The following is a 26,643-nucleotide window of genomic DNA, read 5'->3' as shown; positions in this document are numbered from 1 at the left end:
TGCAATCTTTGCGACTTGCCGTCTGTCTTACTAGAGGCACGGTCCTGGGATTTCGAACTAAAACACGCGTCCTACTGATGTATCCCCTGACAAATCATTCACCATACATTGTAAAAGTCACTTCGACGGCAACACACCATACAAGAATGCTATTATGACACGTTCAATATGTTATCGAGATGCTGATACTATTTTCCTCGTTCGTCCGTCTCAATCATCGTCCAAATTCATATTTTTTTTCCAGAGTTCGATATTTTAAGTAGCCGGCCTAGTTCGTCCACGGGGTTACTTCAGCAATATATATATCCTGGTTTTGGCGCTAGACGTCTGTGTTTCTGCTTCTAGTGTATATCCACCACTAGTTGAGCTATGTTCTTGATTCGTCTGGGCATATCCGGGTTCCGTTTCGCAGCCATATATTCTTGCAAGCTCAGTTTACCATCGCCATCGTGGTCGGCTTCGTTGATGAATTCCTGCAACCGCAAATGGCGGTAAGATCAATTCTGACGTCATTGGTTGCGCAAAAATTGAAGGAATCACCCGCACAGGAAGTCAACAGAAGTAGTGCTGCTTTGTTCGCTACATTGAAAAGTTGCCTCATAACGCGTGGACACAATGCTAGTTCATATCAATATATAATCATCCCTATCACATACATACTGCTGTAGTCAATATTGAAGTACTTTTACTTTTTTGCAGAATACCTAATTGCTCGTGTTCTTAACCAATTCCACTTCCACATGACAGTTTTTTAAGCAAAGCTACTTTTTAGACTACGTGTTTTCTAAGGTAAATAGTACTTCTTAGATAAGTTTCCATTACGTTTACGAGTTACATTGTCATAACGACTGTGCAAATACTGTGCAAGAACTAACCTGCAAGATAACTAACCAGTAGGCTAACTAATGTTGGTTTATGCGATCTGTGCCGACTACTGCAGTATAGCGCTGCTGCAATTAACTTATTATGCGACATTATCGTATTTTAAACGCGATGTGTGCCTGTAAGCGCGACCACTACGTGAACAATTGATTTGCCGGATGATTGGCCAGAAGTAAGTGGAATAAACCGTCCGATTTAAGCGGAGTCCACCCTACAAGCCAAGGTAAAACGTACTTTCATCGAGTTTCATAGGAAAACTCTTCGTAACGGCGTCAAAATACGAAAACAAGGATCGCGCTCGCAGCGTTGCTTTCCTATAGCACGGACCTAGTTTTCCGTGGTATTACGCTGTAGTGTCGTTTAAGCTCAAGGGTCGGCAACCTACGGCCCGCGGGCCGGATCCGGCCCGCCAAGCGAAATCGTCCGGCCCGCGACATAATAATTAGTTATCACAAGAATACGGCCCGCCGTTTCATAATGAGTTTCAATCTGCAGTGCAGCACTGCATGAAAAAAATGCGGCATTGCTACGATATAATAGTAGCTTACATCGTATTAGTCTATTGTTACGCCATAAAACGAAGGTGGTTGAAGTAGGAGATGGAGATAGACTAGACTGGATCAGTGCTTATCAATCGGGTGTATCTCGCAACCGAAGGTGTTCCATACTTTTTTAAAGGCTTTACCGAAGGAGTGTGACAATAAAGGTGTCCTTCTTTTGCTTCAAAAACGCCTGGAACATCTCAGACGCAATGACGGAATCTCAAACTGTTCAATTATAGATAATTAGCCTCCGTATGTTAGTTAGCCTATTTATAGTTTAATTTTCCAGAAGGCCATGTGTGCCAAGACAACAAACCTGAAAGTGTTTTGGCCACAATGGTGAATACTGTTAATATGATTTTTACCTCATTAACTGAATCAGTTACGCCAGATATTACTAGAAGCAGAGAATCAATATGGTGATGTCATGTAGGCCTATATCTGTCATGTTCGCGCATTAAGTCGAGCAGCTATGCTTACACGAGTGTATGAACTGAGAAATGAAATAGCAACTTTCCTCGAAAACACAAATATCGCCGACTCATAATCGTGTAATTGAAAATGGGTATCTTATCTTGCTTTACTGGTACATTTACCGTCACATCTGAACAAATTGAATTTGCAACTTCAGGGGGAAAACAACTAAATACATGAGATGTTGAGGCGCATTCAAAACAAATCTGTGACTCTGGAAATGTCAACAGTACTAAAAAATTATGCTCACTTTCCTATACTGGAGGAGAGAAAACCTAGTACCAACACTACATTTGTAACTGTGATACGAAATTTAACAACTGAATATTCACCCGCATTTGCGACATTTCTTCTCTACAAAATGAATTCTCACTATTCAGTACTCCATTTAATGTGGACGTCAATACCATTGCCTGAAAATTTCAAATGGGCCTTTCTGAAATGCGATGCAGTTGAATTGAATGACAAATTTCATACAAAGAGCATATCGCTGCATGACTTTGACAAAGAGTACGTTCTTGAAATTGGTCTTTATCTCAGCTTGACCAACAATACAAAAGAAATTGCATCGATTTTTGGAAGCACGTACGCATGTGAACAATAGTTTTGAACAATGAAATTCACGAAGAGCAAGCTAAGATCACGTATTTCGGACGTCCATTTTGAATAGGGTCTGATTCTTGTTTCATCTGACTTGTTATCAGAAGTTGAAAACCTTTTACAAAGCAAGCTGCGTCAATTGTCACATTTATTCTGTGTTGTTGAAGTGTAAATACATGTGCCTTCTGATTTGTATGATTGAGATTGCAGCAATGTAGGATGATATACCGAAGTGGGCGTAAAATATAGTACTAAGAAAAATTCCGGCCCGCCAAAAAGTTGTACACCCGAAATTTGGCCCGCGACTAGCAAAAGGTTGCCGACCACTGCTGTAAGCCATGGTAAAACGTACTTCTATCGAGTTTCATAGGAAAACTCGACGTAACGGCGTCAAAATACGAAAACAAGGATCGCGCTCGCAGCGTCGCTTTCCTATAGCACGGACCTAGTTTTCCGTGGTATTATGCTGTAGTGTCGTTTAAGCTAATCAACTCGAACGCGAGATGTAGTCCAAGTCCGAATATCACGTGCAGGCCACAGCACTTTCTGGTCAATAGGCACGAGTAACTTCCGAGTATGTACAATGTACATTCATTTTGGAGGTACAAAACATTTTCGATAGCGTCATAATTTGTATCATCTTACACTATAGAACAGGGTCGGTGGGCCGGATGTTGGCAAATGAAGTAGGCTACTTGGAGGGCCGGGTTCGTCAAACGGGTATTTATCCACCTATAGAACTGATTTATCGTATATTCTCTGTAAACTTCATTGTTGAAGCATGGAGAGCGAAAACAGAATTTAATGAATTTATTACCGTAATGTAGTCAATGAGGCCTCCATCAAATTGTTCTTTTTAGTCAGGCTGCATGACGGACGTAGAAACTTAGTAAACAATGCACGTGAATGTCATTTGGATTTGAACGCCGCTTGACTTGTTAATGTTGATGGTCGAAAATGTTTGCTGGCCACATTATCATGTAAGCCCGCGGACCGTATGTTGCCAGTCCCTGCTATGGAACGATTCATGCACCATTCAGCCAATCAACTATAAAAAATGCCGCATTTTCACTCAACAAACTTGAGCAAATCCGACTCGACATCATGGTTTCTCAATTACCTGCAAGTCGGACACACATACTTTCTTCTGAGCGTTTGCCCTGTAGCAAGCCGCGATTAATTACCACAACGCTAAATACCCATCCTTATCGCGGTCAAGTATATCTTGAATTCTCCTTTTCACTGGTTATGACACTCAGCCGGTTCGGAGCGTGACATCTTCGTACAAAAAACTTCAACAAACGAGCCGGTAACCAACCGAAGCCTACCATGTAATGAAGAACGAATGGACGACGTTGATTGTGTCAGCGGGGTGTAATCAAGTGATGCGAGAGTTAATTTAAGGTTATAATTGAATCACATGACTGTCTTCGCTGCTTGGTAGACCTACTATACGAAAGCTTCGTTCCTAAAGAATCTGTATTACCATTTACTTATCATATCGTAATCTGGCAGGCCATGGCGTGTCTTAATCTGGAAAAGTGGACTCTGAATTTTTTTAGCTTTAGACGTGTTTTAGCAGACCATCTATAAAATTTTCAGGACTGAAGACATGAAATATAGTTCTCGCTTTTTAGAAGTAGTCTTTCATTTTTTCGTTCAATTCCCAGCATCATACTTTGAGTTCTAATTAGTTTCAGTTCTTTAGTCTAGAGCAGTGTCCTTCAATGTTTTTCGTCGTGGTATACCCTTTTTTACTCGACACTTGTACACCCCTGACCACAAGACACACTGATTACGTGTAGTAAGCCTAAGTCAGGTTGTACATCCTTTTTGCTAATCACGGCCGTATTTCAATTACATATATAGCATACCGCCGCATTACAGCGGAGAGTCGTCATAGCTCATCTGGGCGTCATATACTCGTGTGAAAATTGGCTACTGGCAACTTCACACCACGGAGAGCCATGGTCGTGTTCTGTGCCATCACTGATTTCTTTGGATATACCTTGCGTATAAAATTCTTTAACTATAAGAGCAGAACACCCCCTCCCCCGCAGGCCTACTATATGTGTACTAAAATCGCGAGTATAAATGCTAGAAAAATTTATCTGATTCAAATTTTAGTAGCGCAGAGCGAGGCAAAATTTTCCATCTGGAAAATTCATTTCGTCGATAATATTGGTTGTTCCATATATTACTGTCAAATATTTATCCATTCTCAGCCCACGTGATCAGATTAACAGGTATAGATAATCGATTAGGTGTCCCCGAAAATTGTTTTGAAAAATTAACGATGATGCGTCTTCCGGATTTTACTTTTAATTAATCACTTTCTTGCATGTTGTTAGTTTTGACCTCCTATTAGGATTGTAGGCATAGTCGAAACCAATGTTTTCTCTAATTTTTGACGAGTCTGCGCACACTCATAACTTACTGCGCAGAACCTTATAGACAACAATGCGTAACGACTTAAAAAAGGTCATCACTTGAGATTTTTTGTGCGCAACTTGCATTTTCTGTACAGGGACCGTGTCAGCACTGCCCATTTGCGCACGTGCGCAGCTTAGAGAGAACATCGGTCGAAACATATATTGGAATCGACCAAACGTACCAGAAAAACCTTCGTTCGTGAAACGCAACCGATTGCGACTTGTTATTTCTTTCTTTATGCGGCGCATCATTTTCCCTGTGGTTCAAATTTGTACGGTGGCGCTCAGATTACACTATTATATTAAAAACATATAATCCAAGTCGCCATGAATACCGCCAAGCGGGAACAAAATTTTCAGGTAAATAAAATCTCTCAAAGATTTGGGAACCAATCCGTTAATTCAAATTGCATGTTGAGGGCCGCCACCACACGCTAATTTAATAATGTGTCGAGGGCCGCATAATTTGTGTTCTAGGGCTGCATGCAACCATATGTCTGCAGATTGGCCACCACTGGCCTGTTGAAATAAGGATGAGCAATGCTGTAACGTATTGGAAGTGCTAAATACTAATCAGGGCTCGAGGTTACCGGACCAACATCTAGCACAGTGGTTATCAAATTCGACACTCCTATCTGGCCCCTGCAATTATGCACACTGCGCTATTTATAAGAATCTCGCAGGAAGTACCAATTCAAAATGTATGTCTGAGCTTTCGCGGCGATTTCCCCAAGAATCATTATATACATCGCAAGCTGAGTACATGTCAACTCCATCCTGTTCTACTCCAAAATGAATCAATAACTGTATTACCAACTATTAAATGATGGGAAGCATTTGCTCATGACATCATAAAAGAAATGTGCTTTACAAGGGGCGTACAGCTGATATGAATAATGGACATTTTACGATATTGCACATCTGATCAACATGTTCTGAAGCAAAAACTCGCCTAATTAATGTGGTAGCTAATCATTGGTTCATTTTAATGCAGATCTGTACACTTCGGTACACCCTTTTATAATTTTAGTACACCCTGAGGTATGTGATACGACCGGTTGAAGAGCCCTGGTCTAGAGAACATACATAATGAAGTATAAAAGAAAGTGTAGCAATGCCGTTATTTTCCGGAAATAAGGCTACATATTATGGCATTTTTACGATCCATCATATTTTTATCAAGGTACACTAATCGCTCAAAGTGTTTACACCGTAGCCGATACAAATTCTCCGTATTGCTCTTCGACTAAACTACGGCCTTATAATATGGGGAAGGGAGTCACACCATGACATTTTCAAAAACGTGCTGCTCGAGTAAACAAAGCATTGGTATCGCATTCCCATATCGATACTATCATTTTCATCCCATGATGCGGACCAATGCTTATGCTGTCAAAAATTGATACCTCCTGGTTTGCATCAATATGAATCAAGCTCTGCCCATTTCAAACAGCTCAATTTGCAATTTTTGACAGTCCATGCGGACGAACTACGATCGTTTTCATAACTACTTACTTAATAGAGTAGATTTATAGTCAGTCAATTCTACTCCTACTTCAAGTAGTTTTAGGTTGCTTGTGAGAATATTACTTCTACTCGTACTTGAGTAGATTTTTCCGTCACTACTTATTCTTCTACTAGAGTAGCTTTCTTGAATACTTTGACCAACTCTGATTTAAACCTCTGATGACGGAATCCAGATTTTGTATGCCTCAGCGATAGCAATAGGTAGGCTACCATATTTCGAGATTCGGAAAGGAGGACACTTTTCACAGCCTTAAAAAGTTATTGACGCAGACGATAAAATGGGTGTTTTTTTATATTTATACAGCCAAAGTCACTGTGTTGACTAATAAAATAAGAAAAATGACGTTTTTTCGGCTCCACTCACGGAATATCCGCCTCGAAGTTTTGTTGGGTGAGAATACTATTATTATTATTATTGTTAAAAACGGAAGAAGAAAAAATGACGCTTTCATATTAAAGCCTTTTTTGTCACACCATTGCATGCATTTCACAACTGTACACACTTATCGTGCATGAAATAATGGAATGAGACATCGGCATCAGCGCAGAGACTTACAAAATCCGATTTCAGCGATCTGTGGGTACACAACAAATTCGGAATCATAAACACCACAAAACTCCCATGCTTCTATGTGTCAGAGGTTTATCTGGGGTCTTCATCGCCGATCCCGCTGTAGTTACAGCGCCTAGGAAAGCCAAGAGGAAGACTCCTAAAAGATGGCAGCAAAAGACTAAAAAAACTACGGAAGAAAAAAAGCGACAAACGACCTTATGAAATTTACCGTGCGGGCGCAAATGACCCAAGAGTTTACACGCGCCAGTTCTGCCAATAAAACAACAAACAACAACCACTAAACTTCTATGTATTGGGTTTTATGCTTCTGTCAACATTTTCTAATCACGAATTCCTTACGCGTAGTTAATTTGTGAGCTCAGGGACCCCTGCATCATCGAAACCGACGATCCATTTTACGAAATCAAGCACACAAGCACAATATACATAGATTCACAAACAGATACACACGCGCTCTTTACGTAGCAAACGAAGTCCGGTATCACGCGATTCAAGAACAAGCCGTCATATAGGGTATACCGAACTTAGGGCATATGTATTCGTTTTAATTTTGCTTACTATAGACACAAAAATTGCATGAAGTTAGTACAGTGGTTTTCAACCGGTGTGCCAATTGGACTGCTCAGGTGTGCCGCGAGCAAATGTGGTAGGCTATGTCGAAGTATAACAAAAATCCAAATTTTGAGTGTGTCATTGTTGGAACTTCTATTGAATTTACTCGATCAAGACACGCGATGCACAATCTGATTCAGTGAAAAGATATAAGGATGTCGAGGCGACCGTGGATACGGTATCTCTATCTAGTATCTCAATCTGACATCCCCATTAGGTCATAGATTGGGTCTTTCTCTTGGCTTTTTATTGTAAATACATTCTGAGGACAGCAAGGTATAGAGGGGCGGAGAATCTAGTAAATCTGCGACGCTTCGTAACTTGCTACTGCACTGCCATGAATCAAACTAGGGCCTTCACCGTCAATGGGTGTGATACGCTAGTTTCAGGCCCGTAACTGCCGCAACCCAAACCCCCCAATTGGGGGGGCCCAAGCTCAAAGGGGGCCAAAAATTATTTCGTGAAATATCATAACTCATAGAGTCTTTTTTGAAACCTAATGCAACTGTTTCAAAAAATTTTCGCGCCGTGCGCGATTTCAAGGTGCCAATTATCTTGATTTTGGGGTATTCTTCCCACAAGAAAAAATACGCAAGATTTATTGAAATGGGCATATTGGCGTTGGCCATTACCGTGCCAGGACGCACCAAGACATATAAAGTAGGCCATGTAACATGCGACTCCAAGAAGTGTGCCAGAACGATCGGCAGCGAGAAAACTTGGCCGAAGAGGACTGCCCTAATGCTGACCGAAAACTTCGTTATATATACAAAATACTGTCTTGGCAATATGAACCTCACAAGGCAAATACCATCCCGCAGGGAAAAATTATATGCCAATGAAGAAATACCAATTTGAAATCGTGTGCGTCTTTTAGTTTCGTTGCCCACGTTATGGCGATTCCATATTTTTTAAATATAGCAGACAGGAGATCACGGAATACCATCATGTTAAGGAGTCATACCAACGGGCCCTACAGTTTCCAAGACACCTTACTCAGCTCTACCGGTAAATCTGATTACGTGAGCAGAGAGGATAAGAAGTTGATAGCAATATATATCCAATTCCCGATCTTATTGACCGATTTTATCATTAATTTTCGAAAATTTTCGCGCATGGCGCTGTCTCACTGAATAGTATACAATTCATTTCGTGGCAAAAGCGAACAAGGTGATGGGGGGTAGGTTTATCACCCTATGGGAGCCCCAGACCCCAGATTTTTGCGGGTCCTGACGAAGTGCTGTTTCATTCCTGTCAACGGGCATATGACCGAAGATGTTTAATTGTAGTATTGAGGGGTCCTGCCTTTTCAAACACACCTCACTAAGCTCTACCCGTAAATCTGATTACGTGAGCAGAGAGAAGATAAAAATTGATAGCAATATATATGCAATTCCCGATCATATTGACCGATTGAATCATGAATTATAGAAAATTTTCGCGCTAGGCGCGTTTAGGCGCGAAAAGCTGACCCACTAAACGCGCCCAATGTATAGAGGATAAGTATGTAGCGGCAATAAGCGAACAGCCTGAGGGGGGTTGGTTTATCAACATATGAGGGGCCCAAGAACAACGTTTTTTTGGGGGGGAACTGGCGAAGTGCTGTTACGGCCTTGGCTAGTTTGCCCACATATAATAGCATTTAGGACGGTGATAACTAAACTCGGGCAATTGTACCTACAATTGAACTGCGGGTGGCTTCCAGTAACACTATGGAGGTATACTATCCTCACAAGTGATATTGCTCGATCTGCGTGGAAAGGCGTTTGGCAACCATGTATAATACACCTCTACGCCTCTGTATTTGTTAGTGGCGATCGAAATTGGGCTCTTCGATGCAACGGTTAATTACATCGACAATGCGGTCGTCGGCAGATTTTATTGTCAAGTCAATCTTATGAAATTTAGCTCAACCAATAGTTTAAACGGAATCTCAGCAGGCCAGTTACTTGGTAACAGAGGTAATAGCTGATAATTCAAAACCTCACACGGAAGCGGAGAAATTTCTTCTTCTGGCCTGCAATAAAATTGTAAAAAAATGTTTGGGGAAGTATTGAAAACGATTCCCATGTCAAATGATACCATTCGTAGACGTATTTGTGTGATGTCCGCAGAGATAAAAAAAAAACAAGCGGAGAAAACCCAACTTGAGTGCTCCGAAAAGATAGAAGTACTTCGTCAGTGACCATCTCTGTAAGACTATATGGTTGCTGCTAGACGCATTTTGGTAGTTTGCATGTGCCGTAAGCCGAAGGAGTTCAGAACCACTGTGCTAGTGTGCCGCGAACTATTTTACATTTTCAAAGTGTGCCGCGAGGTCAAAAAGGTTGAGAACCACTGAGTTAGTAACTATCATTGGGCTTTTGTGCTCTAGACGCACCAAGCGCGAACTTTTTAAATTTTATGAATACATTTTGTCGATACCATAAGTTATTGCTTAAATTACCTTCATTTTTATTCGTCTCTCAACGCACGCGATCAGATACGCCGGTGGAGCCGATGAAGGTGATGAAATCGAAATTTAGGGCACACAATTGTATACATTCTAATGCAATGGTTCTCAACACTGTAAATCCGCAAGGTCGCATTGAACACTTCATAACACTTTTTTCTGCGTACAGACACACTTTTTGGACATATAAACGCATTGGGCCATTATCGTCGCAACGCTTCTGCGTATTTCTCCGTTTACATGTAACACTTCACCACTGCGGCTTATTTTCAAGCAAATTTATACTTAGTAATTTATTATCAATTTCGCATTTATAATCTATCGGTACGTTTGGAGATCACATTAAATCATGGTATATGTAAAATAATATTTCTCACTTGGCCCAACACTAAGTTTAAGGGTAATATTTCAATATACATATTTCCCTGTGACGCAGAGGGGTCACCACCTTCGTTACGATAGAGCGCGCTCGATTTCAGTTTGGATTTGAATTGGTGGTTCGTCAGGCTTCAGGCAGAGAGTAGGGTATACACGAAAAAAACTTGGCGAAATGGATATATTGAAGCAGTTTCTGCTACCTGATGGCGTAAAGGATCATAACATCCATGTACTGTAAGGTATGGAAATGGGGTAAATGTTATTGAATATATGTAATGTGAGAATAGTCATAAAATGAACTCGTTTTGACATTGCAGTAAGGTCGTTTGTTTTAGATGTTTTAGTAGGCTACTGATATCCCTTATTCATATGAATGTTCGTTAGATCTTTTGTCGTATATGATTCGTCTGATCTTATTTCTGGATGATCGAGCTTCGAATCTGATAATATACCAGGCTGCGACCAGGTCCAGTACTACGGTACTGATGGGAAGCTGCTATAGAAGTAACTTTTTTGACATATGGATAAAGGGATGTTCTCTCTATCCACACTGAAATATCCCTATGTAGGCGATATTGTGGTCCATTGTGGACAAGTACTGCAACGTCAGCAATTGAATGCCGGTATGACAGTCATGCAACGGTTTTCATTGTTTTTCAACTGCAACACATTTTACACTGTACTGTTTATTCCAAGTGGTAAGGTGTTAACTGAAGCGACTTTTTTTTGACATGTCAAAATAGGTCAAAATTTTGTCAAAATTGTACCGTTAGGTCAAAAATTGCCAAAATTCTTTACAAAATCAAAATTTTGTTGGCAACTTGCATTTCGTTTGTATCATAGATGATTGCACTGTCGGTGAACTTATCATCTTACAATTTACATCTTGTAGCCTACTTTATAGTCCTACCGTTGTAGACGGACCATCGTCTGCTCATTGTGAATCTTAAACTGTCAAATGAAACAAATACTCAACGTAGCCTATTGCACTATCCTAACTGAAGCAAGACTGCGTGGGCATTGGTTCTTCTATTAGAAACCGTATGATGAAAAATTGCGATGTAGACAACTTTGTCATAATGAGAGAGAGATTGCAGTGTACGCACAACTTCAGTGTTGCCGGCCAACAACTGCAGCTGGTGAACGTTCTTTCTTCATTCTTGCCAAGCTACATAGTTAGGACAGACATTTTCTACCCGAAAATGTAGGAAAATATCTTTCGTTGTACTACAACAAATTTTTAATTATTTCTACCATAATACGAGATGTAACTAATACTAGAATTATTCATGGGTCCAGATTTCGATAAAATAAGTTCTTTTTCATGTAAAAATTTGTCAATTTTCATGCTAAAAGTTATTTTTAGGTCAAATTACTTCGGGAGAACAGACAGCTCCAGCCAGAAATAAAGATAAGTTCCGGTAATACAATTCTAACACTATGTGAGAAACACGTAATTTAAGTACATGGGGTCAAAATTAAGTTTTTCATCATCAAAATATGTGTGAATTTGAATTTTTTAGTCAAAATCTTACCTTTTTAGGTCCAAAAAATCGCCCCAATGATAGAACAGCCAAAGAAACAATCTTTTCAACAAACCATGGATCACACGGGGTAGTATTTGTTTTTCCCAATCCCCAAAATTGACTTTTCTGAGTTTTTTGTGATACGGTAACTAAACTAAACTCTATTTTGCAGGTAGTATGTATTGAACTTGGCACCTTTTTGAAATGCATTTGCTATATGGAATACTGGTAAGCATCACGGTGTTTTGTAAGTGAACTGGTATATCCTTAGAGAATGAATTTGATTCTGTTGCAATCGGTTATCTTTGTGATAAAGATTTTTATGAATGTTTGCTGATAAAATTTCACAAAAATTGTTAACAATGCAGGAAGTATACTAACTGTGCCAGAGTAAAATTGGTGGTAACGTCACGTGCAACTTTCCATTCCATTACTTAATTATTCTATGAAAGACACCCTTCTGTCACGCACAACTTTTTGCTGAAAAAAAACAACTATCCAGTATGATATCTGCGTGATTACTGAGCAGTTCATTTGTATTGCGAATTTTGGCAACAAATATTTCTTTTCAATAGTCTTGGATTGATCCTCAAATTCGTTCAACTGATGTCCACTCTTTGAAAAGAGCCCCCTGGGTCTACCGTGCCTGCGCTATCAGACAATGTTGACAGTGACGTGAGGAGTCGTTCGTAACGGGTTTTGTGCCGGCACAGTCATCTTAATTGATACAGACCTTTGTCTCAAGAACCCATGGATACATGTGATTATGTAAGCCTATTTAGTCATTTTATATATCACCATTGATTATGTAATTTGCTGGTTTTTGCAGTCCTACTTTTCTTACGAACTATCTCGCAGAGTAGCTTGCGGGCTATTCGATATGAGCTGAAAAAGGCTTCATCTGTGTACACTGTACAGTGTACCCTGAACTGTGTACACTGAACACTGAACAGAGATGTAGTTGAACGTAATGAGCTCGTGTAACTTGTACTTTAACTATTGCTTACTGAACTATAATGGGCTAAGTCAGTGGTTCTCAACCTGGGGGGCTGATCACCTCTCCTGCGCTTCTGTAACCTACCTGTGTGAAATATTTATATTTACTTCTGCATCAAATTTACAATTTTCCTTTGGTACGTATCGTATTTTCTAGGAGCAGCATTTGGATTTGACCAGTAAAAAAAAGAGCCGCCATGGCACGCCACGAATCAGGGACTCATCAAGCCTGGGTTGCGACTGATGGAAAGAATATAAAAAATGCCCTAATGTGCAGGTAGTATGTATTGCAATTGGCACCTTCTTGAAATGCATTTGTTGTTTAAAATACTGGTAAGCATCGCGGTGTTTCGTAAGTAAACTGGTATATCCTTAGATAATGAATTTGATTCTGCTGCATTCGGTTATTTTTATGAATGTTTGCTGGTAAAATTCCACTAAAATGATTAACAATCCAGGAAAGTATGCTACTCGTGCTGGAGTAAAATTGGTGGTAAGGCCACAAGCAACTTTCCAATAAAATAAATATTTGTTCTATGAAAGACACCCTTTTGTCACATACAAATGTATCCAGTCTGATATCTGCGTAATACTGAATGCTGGTGACGTCAAATTTTGTGATACGATTTTTGATGTATAACGTTCTTTCGAGTTCTCTACTAGTTGCTGACGAGTCTCAGCCGAAAATATTCGGGCTCATTTCAATATGCATATACTATTCAATTTTATATTGAAGTTTTTCACGTCGAAGAAGCTGTTCGAATATTGAATAGTTCCCTTGTATTGCAAATTTTTGAAACAAGTATTTTCTTTTCAACAGTCTTGAATTGATCTTCAAACTCATCCAACTGGTGTCGACTCTTCGAAAAGACCCCCCGGTTCTACCGTGCCTGTGCTAACAGACAATGTTGATAGTGACGTGAGGAGTCATCTGAACGGATTTTGTGCCGGTGCAGTCATCTTTTGCGATAATACTTTTGCCCCAAGAACCCATGGAAACATGTGATTATTTAAGTATATTTATTCATTTAATATATCACCATTGATTATGTAATGTGCTGGTTTTTGCAGTCCTAATTTTGCCAATAACTATCTATATATGCGATATGAGCTGAAGAGAGGCTTGATCCGTGTACATTGAATAGAGGTGTTCTTGAATGTAAAGAGCTGGGGTAACTTACATTTAAACTACTGTTTACTGAACTATACTTGGAACATCAAATTGAGATCATATCCCATGTCGTGCTAATTCCAAATAATTTCGTTAATTAAATTTAATCAGGAAGGAAGGATTTTGAAAGATTGAGAGCAATTACAATTACTGCAATGAAGGAAAAGTATTCAACACCTTCGATAAGATGTCACAAAGTTTTTTGTACTAAAGACAATGTGTCCTTTGTCTGGTATATTTTCTCGTCTCGATTCAAAGCAGCTATAAAATCTTAGAATCGAAGTTATATGTAAAGCCTACCGTATGTCAATTATTGTAATGGAAATCCAAACCCATAGGAATAACGATTCTACTATATTTATTTATAATATAATCCAAGACCCAAGCGCATGTCTTATTGAAGCAGGTATCGTAATCTTTCTGTTTTGTGGACCATACAAATTTACATAGACCCTTCGTAGACGTACATAGACGTTCTGGAGTTACAGTTCTGCATTCTCACTGTTGCCTGTGCGTCTGAATGTCAATGTAAATGTCAAAATGGCCGAATTGAAGAAAACGCAGACCTAAGTCAAAATATTTTTATTAGTCGTTATGCGAATTTTAGTCTATCTCAGTGATAGGATTTCAGATGTACCCGAGCGCCTTTCCTGCGCTTGTGTAACCTGCATGTGTGTGATATATTTATATTTATTTCTGCATAAAATTTAGAATTTTCATTGACATATTCAAAACTTTGGAATTTAATCACATTTTCAAGGAGCGCAACTTGAAGTCGACCAGTAAAAAGAAGCAAACACCATGGCACGCCACGAATCAGAGATTGACCGATCTTGGATCGCAGCTGATGCCAAGAATATAAAACTGCTTCAGTGAAAATGGAGTATTCAGAAACATTGTTGACGTTTTGAGCTACCATGCATTGGATTGTCATACCCTGAAGGAGTGGTTCTCAAACAGGAGAAAGCATTTGAAGGGGCGTGAAGCCGCTGTCAACTAAAATCTTTTTCGCACATGGCAGCTTCTACTTATTTCTCTGTGTATGGTCAGAATTTAATATTTGAATATTCTCTCATCAACAACTATTACCGTCACTGCCATCCAACCATCAGTTGGGATTTCTAGCGTTCCGGTTGTTTTTTTTAATTTTATGATAAGGGGTGTGTGAAATTTTTTTGCTTTCATAACGGGGCGTGTCCAAAAATGTTCAAGAACCAGTGCCCTAATGACTTCCAGATTTCATATTTTGCAGCAGACTGGTAAATAACAACAGAATCTTTTCTGTAAATCTGCAAAATTTGTATGGACTCAAAGAAACGATTTCTTTGTTATTTAAACAAAAGTGATTGGCATTAACCTGATATAAATACTTGTAATGCAAGCCCTAGAATGTTTTTGATGCCTGGTTAGCAGGCCCAATTTCATTAAGAGTAAAAAAATACTTTGTTACTTGTTTATACTACTTGTTTATCGTGGTAGTGGTAGTGAAACTGATACATTCATAGTTTGTTTATTTACAATAAAATTAGAAATTTACAAGCCATAATTTGATCAGTTTCAAGTAAGTTTTAATGATTTGTGTTGATCATGTTTTCCGTTAACGGACGTAACCAATGAATTTGATTCCATGCTATTGTCACGAAAGTTAAAGATACTATATGATATTTTGTTTTCACTATCCCTAATTCCCTATGCATTCATTTTCATGATTGAGCGAGTTGCATAATATTTGTAGTGAGTTTGCTCTTGATTATTTGTGATGTTCGTGATTTCATGGACTATTCCGGAAACGGTTTCAACTGCTGATCTGAATTTATGAAACCCTGTCACAGCAGCTATTGGAAATTTCAATGTTTGCACGTATTTAATTACCCAGGTTGGGTATTATAAGCGTCATCTATTCATGAATCAATAAAATCTGATTTTATTTTGAGCCCTGCGTTCCGGTGACTAGTCAACCAGCCACTTTGAGGCTGAACACTTTTTAGGTAAACACTTTTAATTTAAACACTTCGCAACACTTCTAGGCGTTCAATTTTTGGATCACGTTTCGTGTTCAATTTTCCGGGTTGAGCAACACTTCAAAATTTACAGTGAACCGGGGGTCTGCGGACCCCTGGGGGTCCGTGAAGCATTTCCAGGGGGTCCGCGAAGCCTCTAAATTTGTAAAATGATGACAACCTATTTTTTATTTATTTTTCAATTAGGAAAAGCATGAGCCAGTTTCGCTTCATAATTGCTAAAACTTTAGGAATCACATCATTAAATTGGTCGCCTCAGATGAAATATCTGACTGTGCAAACTCATTTTAATTATAAAATTGCCAATAGTCCGCTGATACAAACGTATTGCTGTTTATAGATGTTTTGTTGGCGTTTGTGGAAAAATGAAATGCTGGAGATAGGAAAATATAACAGGGTGACTTGAAATGTTTGCAAAACATTTTGGATTTGGAGATGTCAGTCTCAGCAAATTAGTAAACAGTTGTTTGAAACAGAAATTCCTGAATTTTTTCCTAATCTGTCCCAATAAAGGAATTGAAACCTCGCCACGGAATCCATTTTCTCCTGTTATATATAACCACTAAATAACATCAATATGAGATGCTAGATAGAAATGACTATACTGGACGTGATATGTTCATTAAAAAGTCACACCAATAGCGGTCGTAGGAAGCGTTGCGCGTTAATATTACATTCGCCACCAATATATCTTCGTGGAAATGGATTGTCGGCACTCGTTCAAATCAAATCGAAGACGCGGATTTTCAAGACAATAAATACAGCTGGAAAATTCCTTTCGTAATAATAAAAGTCTACCCAATTTCCACAAATAGTGTGCTGTTATTTTCAAGATCAGTCATTTTGTGACTGTTTAACACTAGCCTGCTATTGATATTTGCTCATGACATATGACGGTTTGCACGTTAATTGAGGTAATTTTGAACGAAAACTTGAGAGGGTCCGTGGGGGTCCGTGACGGTCCAGAAGAGGTCCGCGAACACAAAAAGGTTGAGAACCACTGTTCTAATGGAATCGTGTTTAGGCGTAACCGCTTGACTGCAGTACTTAATGCCGTATATAGTTGGGCACGTATTAACTACACACAGGAGATCGCGCAAGCCGAGAGGAATTTATTTATAGCATAAAATTCAGTAAATATCCTATACAAATTAACGGATCACTCTGGTGCGGTCCCGACCCGCATTTAGACCCTTTGTGATAAGTGTTGGGTGGCGACCCATTCCTTAAGAACCCCTGTCATGGAGTATTGTATTGTATTATAGTGCGCAACGCAGTGGAGCTTATCGCCTTTTTAGGCCATGTGCTCCACGACACAAATTTCATAATGTTCATGGTTCTTTGCCTTCTTGTATTCTCGGTAACGTCTTTCAACTTCTCTCGCAGTTATTCTTCAGTCGCTCACACTGCCATCGTCCCATGCATCATGATCGTGGTCGTTGCCGCCGACTTGTAGTTCGGAACACTTGACGTCCGAGCCTTTCAATGCACTGCGGTTGCAGTTAGGTCGGCGACGCCGAGCCGAGATAAACCTCCGACACTCAGACGTTAGTCAGAACTGGGATTCGAAATCACTTCCATTGGTGTCATGACGCTGGTGTTTACCCACCTGCGTATTGCGCTGCCCTGTCATCGAGTATAAGGGGTAGCAAGAAATGAGTTTGTGTTGACGAACGAATCTTGGTAAGTTCAGCACTGTGAAAATTTTTCATGTAGTACAATTTTTCACGTAAGTATCAAGTCTTTTGTTGAAATTCTATGCATTCAAACATAGGAACACTCTCCGCATGGCGCTGGCAGGAAGTCAGCGAATTGTGCTTATTCAACCAATCAAGGATTAAAATGAACGAAATTGATATAAAGAATGCATCGATGCATAATGTAAAAAATGTAGCAGGCATACGGGACCCATCTTGATTTTATATTATTTTTGTATCATAAGGACTAAATCCATCCGATTGATGTGTTCGCAATTGCATAACGTGTTTTTGAGATGATATCTGACGCAAGTATACAAACCCGTGTTTACGTTTCAAGAACACATCTGTCCGGCCTAGCCGAGTCCTCATCGAATTGTTAACAACGCGACGGAAGATAATATTGATTTTTGATTTTGTGAAATTATTATAACATTTGGATGTTCCAGTTGATACATTCGGCGTTGTTTAAGAAGTCGGCAAGTACGTCAGCTTTCTGGCATATATGACCTGACTCGTCGCTAGCTATCATGTACAAAATTTTATTACTTTATGGAAATGTTAGCAATATGACGTCATGACGTCATACACACAAAAAAATCTGGTAGATTTACAAAGAAATTTCTGTAAATTTTACAACGAATTACTGGTCGCAGCTAATAGCAGCGTGTAGTTTGTCATTTTACATTTTGATATGTAATATTACATTAATTTAGCTGCTAAGTCAAGTTACCAGGATTTCTTCGCAAGGTTACTGACAGTTACTCGTTACGGCATTTTAACTAGCTATTGGCAAAATTGATTAGCTTCCAAGCCCCAGCAACCAGTGGATACGTGGAAGTGCATGTCACTGTGATATCATTCTCGTTGCGATTTGACCTGATTCAACCTCGTTCGCGAGACAGGATTAGGTCACACGGAACTGATTGACCCTAGTACCAATTTCGGTATAGTGCATAGTTGGGTGCAAGAAGCAGCTGACAATGTAGTTACACCATATACATTATATTATAAGGCTATGGCTACACGGTCGTGCTCGGCGGTTAGATTTGTTGTAACAGATAGGGCTAATGAGTTACAAAAATCAGTTTAGGATATATAATCTTATTCCTGAAACTAGAAATATCAGCACAGCAGCAGGCTCAGTTGACCATTTCTTAATGGCGGACACGGCGGCCTATAATAGGTTACCTTATGTTGCGCGTTGCAGGTTATTCTGAGATTCGTAGTAAACAACCAACAGTCAACTGTGACATCACAAATAGCGTCTGGTTAGGTAAGTAAGTAGGGAACCACACGTGGAGCAATAAATATCAATATATACGAAATTAGATGCAAAAGAAAGGGACTATAGGTGTTGATAGATGTTTCTGTTTGAAAAACCAACCTGGATTGAACATTATAACGTGGACAGTAAACATTATTGGTGGCATATGTGAGCGGATGAATATCACTTATTTCAAAGTCGTCTGCGTGTCGAGCCGAGTAGCCGACTGGTCGGCCATTAATATTGAGCTTTGGGCATGCAAAGGCTGACGGTGCGAAGCTTGTGACTTGTGATTGAAGAAAGTAACGACTTTCGTTGAAGATTGTCAGGACTGATGAATGGGATGCGCATCGTAAAAGGTACAGTAGCCTACTGTATAGTATTAGTTACCGTGAATATCTACGACTGTGCACACCACCCGGATGACTTTGGTTTCATGATTTAAATATTTCAGTCGCCCCATTCTCAGTTCTATTTTGGGATATTAGTCGACTTGTATAATGACCTGCGACACCACATACTCTGCCGCGGAGTAGTTGAAACTGTTAGCTTGTTATTGACATTTATCGGGTCATAGCTTAGATATGTTTTCATCCACTGCTCGATATGTTTGGCTCACATGCCGCAATAAATGAGGCACCTTTTCTTTCAATACATTGATCATTTAAGTCATGAATCTCTGCTATATCATGTTAAATGAGGAGTCGTCAACTCACAATGTACCAGTACCGGTACTTCAAAACTTGTTATATTTTTGTTAGCCTATTTGTCTTAGTCTTTATAAGTCATGTCTAGGTTAGCAACTTGGCTTAGTATAGCGACTTACGCATGAATTATTTTTAGTGGAACTGCAAGATACCAGTCACACAGAAGGAATGAAGACGAGAAAAAGAAACAATTGGAAGTTTATCCGGCGTTGGAATTAATTCACCTTTTCTTGGGACCACTCGTGCTATATTTGCATGCCTCCTAAACAAGAATTATACCTCCAGCAGCAATACTTTTTCATCGTGAATCATGAATGAATATACAGTTGTCCTAATGTCGTCTTGAGGGCTTGAAGAAACTTTTGCGGTATTGTGGCATCGCGTTGCTTTGGGATAGGTATGGATGTAGGCTGAGACGTGAATTTACAAGCTGGCATGTAATCTGATTTACAAGGACAGCATGTAGGGTTGTAGGTATAGGTATAGGTAGGTAGGTAGGTAAGGCGGTAAAATTACAGTCTCGGTGGTAAATGTACACAGAAGAGAATGTAGATTGAATATACCAGAGGTGACTGTAACATTACAGTCTGGCATGTAAAGTTAGATTACCGGACGGTTGTAAGTTGAATTTACATTGAGTGACGGTAATGTTATATTACTGCCAAGTGGCTGGCCACCCTGCTTCCAGACATTTCGCGGTAAATCGAGGTAAATTTTTTTTGTGTGTAGGCTCACGTTGGCCTTCACGCAGAACCTTTCAAAACGGTTTGTGTTCACACGAACCAGAACCTTTCATGGATCCACACCATCCCTAAAATGCACCATAATTCACCTGCTCATTGCGCAAGGAATTTACTGTAAAGCCCACTGACGTGACTATATGCCAGAATCTATGTGACTAAAATATGTTCTTAAATGGCATAAAACGCTGCATGGTCCTATAAACTAATCCCCGTCTTTTCGTTTCTAACTGACGCACACGGGCTTAGTAGAAAATCCCTGACGTACTGTCCGCGACATAATGAAAATATCACTGCGACTGCGACCATACCATACCATACCATACATCGATGCTAGGAGAACTTGTGTAATAAATTAGACAGAAACTGATACCAATTGTCTACATCAGTGGTTCTCAACCTTTTCTTAGACACGCCCCCTTTATGATACTGAAAAATTTCGCGCCCCCCTTATTGTCATATCACAAACTACAACCGGGATGCTAGCAACCCCAACAGATTGTTTGATGGCATGGAAGGTTATAACTGTTAATGAGAGAATTTAAAAATATGAAATTTGGTGTATATATAGAGAAACACGCGTGAATTGAAGGTAAATCGCGCAAAGCGCGAATTTTTTTCAGTTCACTGCTTCGTCGCACTTCCCCCCCCCAGGGGAGCGCGCCTTCCAGGTTGGGAACCACTGGTCTAAATCGTTCGACTCATTAATCCAATTTCTTTCTTTTCCGGCAGAGTTCGCTGCACCCCAAGACACCGTTCATTTCGTCCGTCAGATGGTTTGGGCGCCTAGACCTGTGTGCATCGGCCACTCGTCGAACTATCGCCTCAATTCGCACAGGCATTGCCGGGTCTCGCCTCGCAGCCATATATTCCTCCAAGTTCAGTCTATTATCGCCATCTCTGTCGACTTTTTCGATATATTCCTGGAATCGCAACTGGTGGTAAAATCATTTCTAACCTAGTTGGTTGCACAGAGTTATATGGCAGAATCACCCACACAGAGAGGCAAGAAAAATAAACCCTACACCGATTCCACATCGTGTTTAAAGTACCGCATATGGGATGCAGCAAGTTGCATGCCGAGTTACGATATCCAGCGTTGGAGACGAGGTTGACTGAGAAGACGCAAACCCATGAAGCTCTCTGTGAATCCACAACTTTGACTGCGATATCACACGGAAGAGTAGCATGATGACGCGTACTCAAGATAAAATATCATCTTCCGAATATTGTATACATACATTAGGCTTACCATATTTTGGAAATGTAAAAAGAGGACACTTTTTCCGAAATTTGCAAAATGCAAAACCGGAGCAGAATTCTCAAATACAGGTGAATTTTTCCCACTTTGTGATCGGTTGACTAAAAAAAAAAAAAAAAAAGGTCAACTTTTCGCTCAGAGCTAAATTCACGGTTTTTCACTCCGAAATATCCACCGGAGCGTCACTTCGGTGCTAATTTGCGGCATATCACTCGCAATTTGCTCTAAAAATGACCTAAATTTTCAAAAAAGAGGACAAAATCTCAAAAAAGAGGACAAAAGGGCGTCCTCCGAGGACACTTTCAAAAAAGTCAAAAAAGAGGACAAATCCTCTTAAAAGAGGACGTTTGGTAAGCCTAACATACATCGGTGGTCAGTAACGATGTACTTCTACTTTTCGAAGTGGTTAGTTGGTCACGATATCTGACTATCACTATTTCCACCTGACAGTTTTTCTGGCAAAACTACCCATTATTTAGACCTCGTATTTCGTGCATTAGGAAGTAGTTTCGGGATAGTTTTACATTGCATTTAGAGCAGCGATTCTCAACCGCTGGCAAGTTTCCTGACGGTCCGCCAAATGTATTCGGATGTCTTATCTCTATCCTCCAAATGCAAGAGATTGGATGCTTGTCGATCAATTGAACAAGTAAAACATCGAATTTTAATTTCATTTCGAAGTTGAGAGCGTATTTTCTGCATAGTGTGTCGTAGAGGGAGTACATTCTGTATTATGAGCGTATGTCACAATGGTGCTCATGTTGTACGAGACTATTTAAAGGTAGCAACTCATTTCAGGCAAGTTATATGTAAGAGAAATGCTGAGGCTTTTAATCGAACTGTTCGACAGTAGGACGAAGCTTCACTTGGTAATGTAACAGAGCCTACAGCAAAAAGGAAAGTCGCATTTCCTTGACACGATACCGAATAGTCACTATTAAGTTATTGGTATTCAACAGGACTTTGCCAGGTTCTGCATGCAGAAACTTCATCACAGCCAGATTTGATTTCAAGTGTTACTAGTCCGCGAGATCAAAAAAGTTGAAAACCACTGATTTAGAGCAGTGGGTCTTGACCTCTAGTAACCCGCAGAACACTTGCGTTAATCTTCAAGCCTTCGCCGAGTCATAAAAACAAAAATCCTAACTCAATATACGTCTTTACTATAGCTACTATGAATACTTTATTATAGATTACTGGTGAACAAAATGATCGGTTCATCAACAGAGTGGTAAAAGAACGAAACTGATTAACTATAATTTTAACATAAAACGCAAACATTGCTTTGAATATGTACTGGAAATCATGACTTCCACTGTTCCCTTTCAGAAAATAGTTCTGAAATGTGCGCGGTTTCGCCTTGGCAAGTGTCGTAGTACTGCTCGGACGAAACGCAACAGCACGACACCGCTTACTTAATTACAAATGAGCTTGTAAATATTGAAAATAGAATTGTCATTTAAAAAGTAAAACGAGGTTTACGCCACTCAACAAGACTACTGATAGGGTCTAATTACCTAGAACCAATGATGGCGAAGACCGGCGTAAAACAAAACATACGAGTGAAGTGCTGCGTCTCTTAAAACACCGCGGAACACGTCAAACTGCCTCGCGGAACGCCCAGTGTTCCGAGGAACAACGGTTAATAGAAATACCGTACGTCCTCCTTTAGGTGGATTTTTCCGGCTTTTAAAGGTTGTATAAATGTCCTCCGAGGACGCCTAGATGGTCTTCTTTTTGGTATTCGTGCTCCTTTACAGCTTTTACGGCTAGGATAATGGACAGGTTCGACTAAAAATCGGCACAAATGACGCTTAACAGGTACATTTTTCATTTTTTTCAGTCAACTCAACAAATCAACCAGCAAAAATAGCAAATCAGTTGTTCTTATTCTAACCCTTCTGATTTGATAGGAGTGTCCTCCTTTCCCGATTCCAAATTACGGTAACCCTGCCGGTTAAGAAAAACTGGTTTAGACTTACCATGTCATAATCGGGTTTCCATAGTTTGGTCGACACTTTCGTTTGCACGACGAATTTCCTATTTAGCGTCATTTATGTCCATCTTCACTATAATCTATACACTATCTTAGCTCTACAAGCTGTATAGGAGGACGAATTGCCAAAAAGGAGGACATTTATGCGTCCTCGAAAGACATTTTCAAGAACCTGAAAAAGGCAGAAAAATCTTCCTATATAGTCATGACAAACGGACGAATAAACCCCGCACCACAGTAAGTGGATATCTTTTCAGAAATTGCAACAATTAATAATGGGTTTATTCATTATGCGCTAGTTGTGAAGATGCACCCCACAAATTCGATAGAGACTACCGTCATCTGACTAAGAAGAGGGCTTTGACGCCCCGACAAAATCCACTGTTATAAACTACTTTTCCAGTCTTGAATATCAACTGGAGGATCAACGAGGACCACTTTTATATATATACGTGTTGTTGTAAACCTTAAATAACCTGGCGAACCCGTGAGATAATATACAAGCCTCGTGCGAACCCAAATTTTCGTTGCGTCGTAAGTACGAATATCTAGTACAGTAGTTCTGAACTTTTTAGACCGCGATCAAAATCTGAGTTTTAGTGGCATCTCGCGATCCAGTCTTGCCAAATCAAAGTGAAACAACAACTGTACGCTACACTGCACACGCGATTTCAAATTGGGGTGCAATATTTTCCTCTGCGAATAGTAATTGCTTTTCCGTCCACTCTAGATTGCAAGGGCAGGACTATTCGTCGTCGACCATATCGACGACAGGACATATCAATATTGAAGGGTTCAGCCAACCAGTGGCGATCATTTTTGGCCAAGGTTTTATCCTTACCGATCTTTTTGGCACCGTACTTTACCTTGCCGTATGTTGACCGATCCTTCAGGACTTCATTTGGTAACACTATGTCGGAAAATTCATATTATTAAATTAAAGCAATTTGTGTTTTACGAAGGTCAGCGCATTTTCATCAGGCCAAGCCATATAGTAATTTCGACTTATCTACGTATTTCACTTATTGGCAGTAATACCCAAAACAGTAACTGGGATACGTACAACAAACTATTCAAGGAAATCTCGCGCAGCGCGAAAATTGTTTTTCCCCGAAAATTCAAAAAATATTACATACATCATAAAAGATATCTCATGTGCCGTCGCGAACCAAACCCTTTGCGACCCATGTTTGGGTCGCGACCACTACCTTAAGAAACAGTGATCTACATGAATGGCCTACATCTAATCAATCTAAATACAAAATGACCTGCACATAAACAAACGGAACGCATAGCAGTCGCGTTTTCACTCAAAAAACAGGAGCAGACTCAGCTCGAAAGGCATTTTTTGAACTCTCAAAACTTCTGACATCATGGCTTCTAACTTACCCGCAATTCTCTCGCAGATATTACAGTATGAAGATTAACCTCGTAACTAGCCGAGACGAGTTCCTGCCATTCCAGGTATCCATTGTGATCTCTGTCAAGTAGCCTAAATTCTTCTCTGAGAGCGCAATCGCATAGTGGCAAGACTTTGTAGCGCCGTGCCATTCTCGAACAAAAACGTTAACACACGAGTCGGAACACAAACGAGGCCTACCACGAAACATAGAGCGAATGAGGATTTTGCGCTGTTTACGTGAAGACGTCGATTGGACAGACGGGGTGCAATCATATGATGCGAGCGGACAACTACGTTTATTCTCTGATCGCATGGCTGTCGGCATCGCTTGATAGGCGCGGCAGAGAACAATGATTAGAGTGCTCAAAACTGAATCGAATGTTAATTCTGACAAATCCAGTCGGTAAATGAGAGAGGATATGCCGAGCACTGAAATTATGCGATCCTTCTCACTAAGAGTTATTCAGAAAAATGAATTATAGTTTTTATGTAGTTTTCCACTCAGGAAGTCTCAAGATCTCGATTGGTCGTACTGCTGCATATGAAGCATCTAGTGCAAAGGTACGCACTAGGGATGGTGTGAACTTCTGAAACTTAAAGGTTCGTGTTCAGGCACCAACCTTGGTAGGTTCTGCACTGTGAACCTTTTTCATGTATTACAATTTCTCACGTCATTATAGCGTATTTAGAAGAATTTCTTTGAACAGCTTCTTAGAGGTACAGAACTTCAATACACAATGAAATAGTATATTCATATTGAAATGAACCCGAATATTTTCGGCTGACACTCGTTAGGGGTAATCGTCAGCAACTATAGTAGAGAATTCAAAAGAACATTGTACATCAACAATCGTACCACAAAATATGACGTCACCAGCATGAAATGTCGAATACGAGAGCGCTCAATGTACTATTTTTAGAAGATACACGAACTCTTTTTGTTGACACAGCCTTGGCTAGTGTACTTTGATAACAGTCGACTCCAAGGCACACAAATGAAAGTGTGAACGACCCTTTCCGAGTATGCGAAATCTGTCGTCTCGATAATTTTTCGCACAGGCGGGATTATCCAACAAGTGTTTGCCAATTGCAGAATTTATGACCTTCGATTGTTCTGCATGAATCTTGAGCGCATGAGTTGAGGGTGAGCTTTTCGCTGAGCGTGTTCTAATGAATTTAGGGACATGCTGATTTATTCGTTCCTGCAAGCGCTTTGACGTTCTTCCCACGTAGCCACAATCACAGTGAAACTTGAATTCGTAAACCACATTGTTTTTTGGAAGTTGCAGGGAGCAGTTGCGTTGTCGTGAAAATCACGTTGGTCTTCACTGTGTCGTAACACTTATTGATCGCTGAAATCAATTGCTTTTCAAATCGGGTGGAAAT

General features: G+C 39.9%; 1 protein-coding gene and 2 long non-coding RNA genes across 3 annotated transcripts in view; 2 read left to right on the top strand and 1 right to left on the bottom strand.

Moving 5' to 3' along the window:
* LOC145434884 (uncharacterized) overlaps window positions 1–16,099 on the top strand; it is a 553,571-nt gene extending 537,472 nt beyond the window's left edge. The window contains exon 5 of the long non-coding RNA XR_013913611.1: window positions 15,379–16,099. This is a non-coding gene — a long non-coding RNA (uncharacterized LOC145434884). The remainder of the gene's footprint in view (window positions 1–15,378) is intronic.
* A 2,386-nt stretch (window positions 16,100–18,485) lies between these two features.
* LOC145434883 (uncharacterized) lies at window positions 18,486–20,204 on the top strand. The gene is made up of 2 exons (XR_013913609.1): window positions 18,486–19,510; window positions 19,995–20,204. It is a non-coding gene; the product is annotated as an uncharacterized LOC145434883 (long non-coding RNA).
* A 725-nt stretch (window positions 20,205–20,929) lies between these two features.
* Window positions 20,930–25,492, bottom strand: LOC145435281 (uncharacterized). The gene is made up of 2 exons (XM_080312596.1): window positions 25,245–25,492; window positions 20,930–21,521 (listed from the first exon to the last, which is right to left on the bottom strand). The coding sequence occupies exons 1-2, from the start codon at window positions 25,404–25,406 to the stop codon at window positions 21,303–21,305; spliced, it is 381 nt and encodes a 126-aa protein (XP_080168722.1). The 5' UTR covers window positions 25,407–25,492; the 3' UTR covers window positions 20,930–21,302.
* Window positions 25,493–26,643: the final 1,151 nt, after the last annotated feature.

Source organism: Botryllus schlosseri, chromosome 3 (assembly GCF_051294905.1).
Source record: "Botryllus schlosseri isolate E-star chromosome 3, Bs_hap1, whole genome shotgun sequence".
NCBI classification, from domain to species: domain Eukaryota; kingdom Metazoa; phylum Chordata; class Ascidiacea; order Stolidobranchia; family Styelidae; genus Botryllus; species Botryllus schlosseri.
The sequence above is the reverse complement of the archived record's forward strand: the minus strand, read 5'-3'. Positions and strand labels throughout refer to the sequence as shown.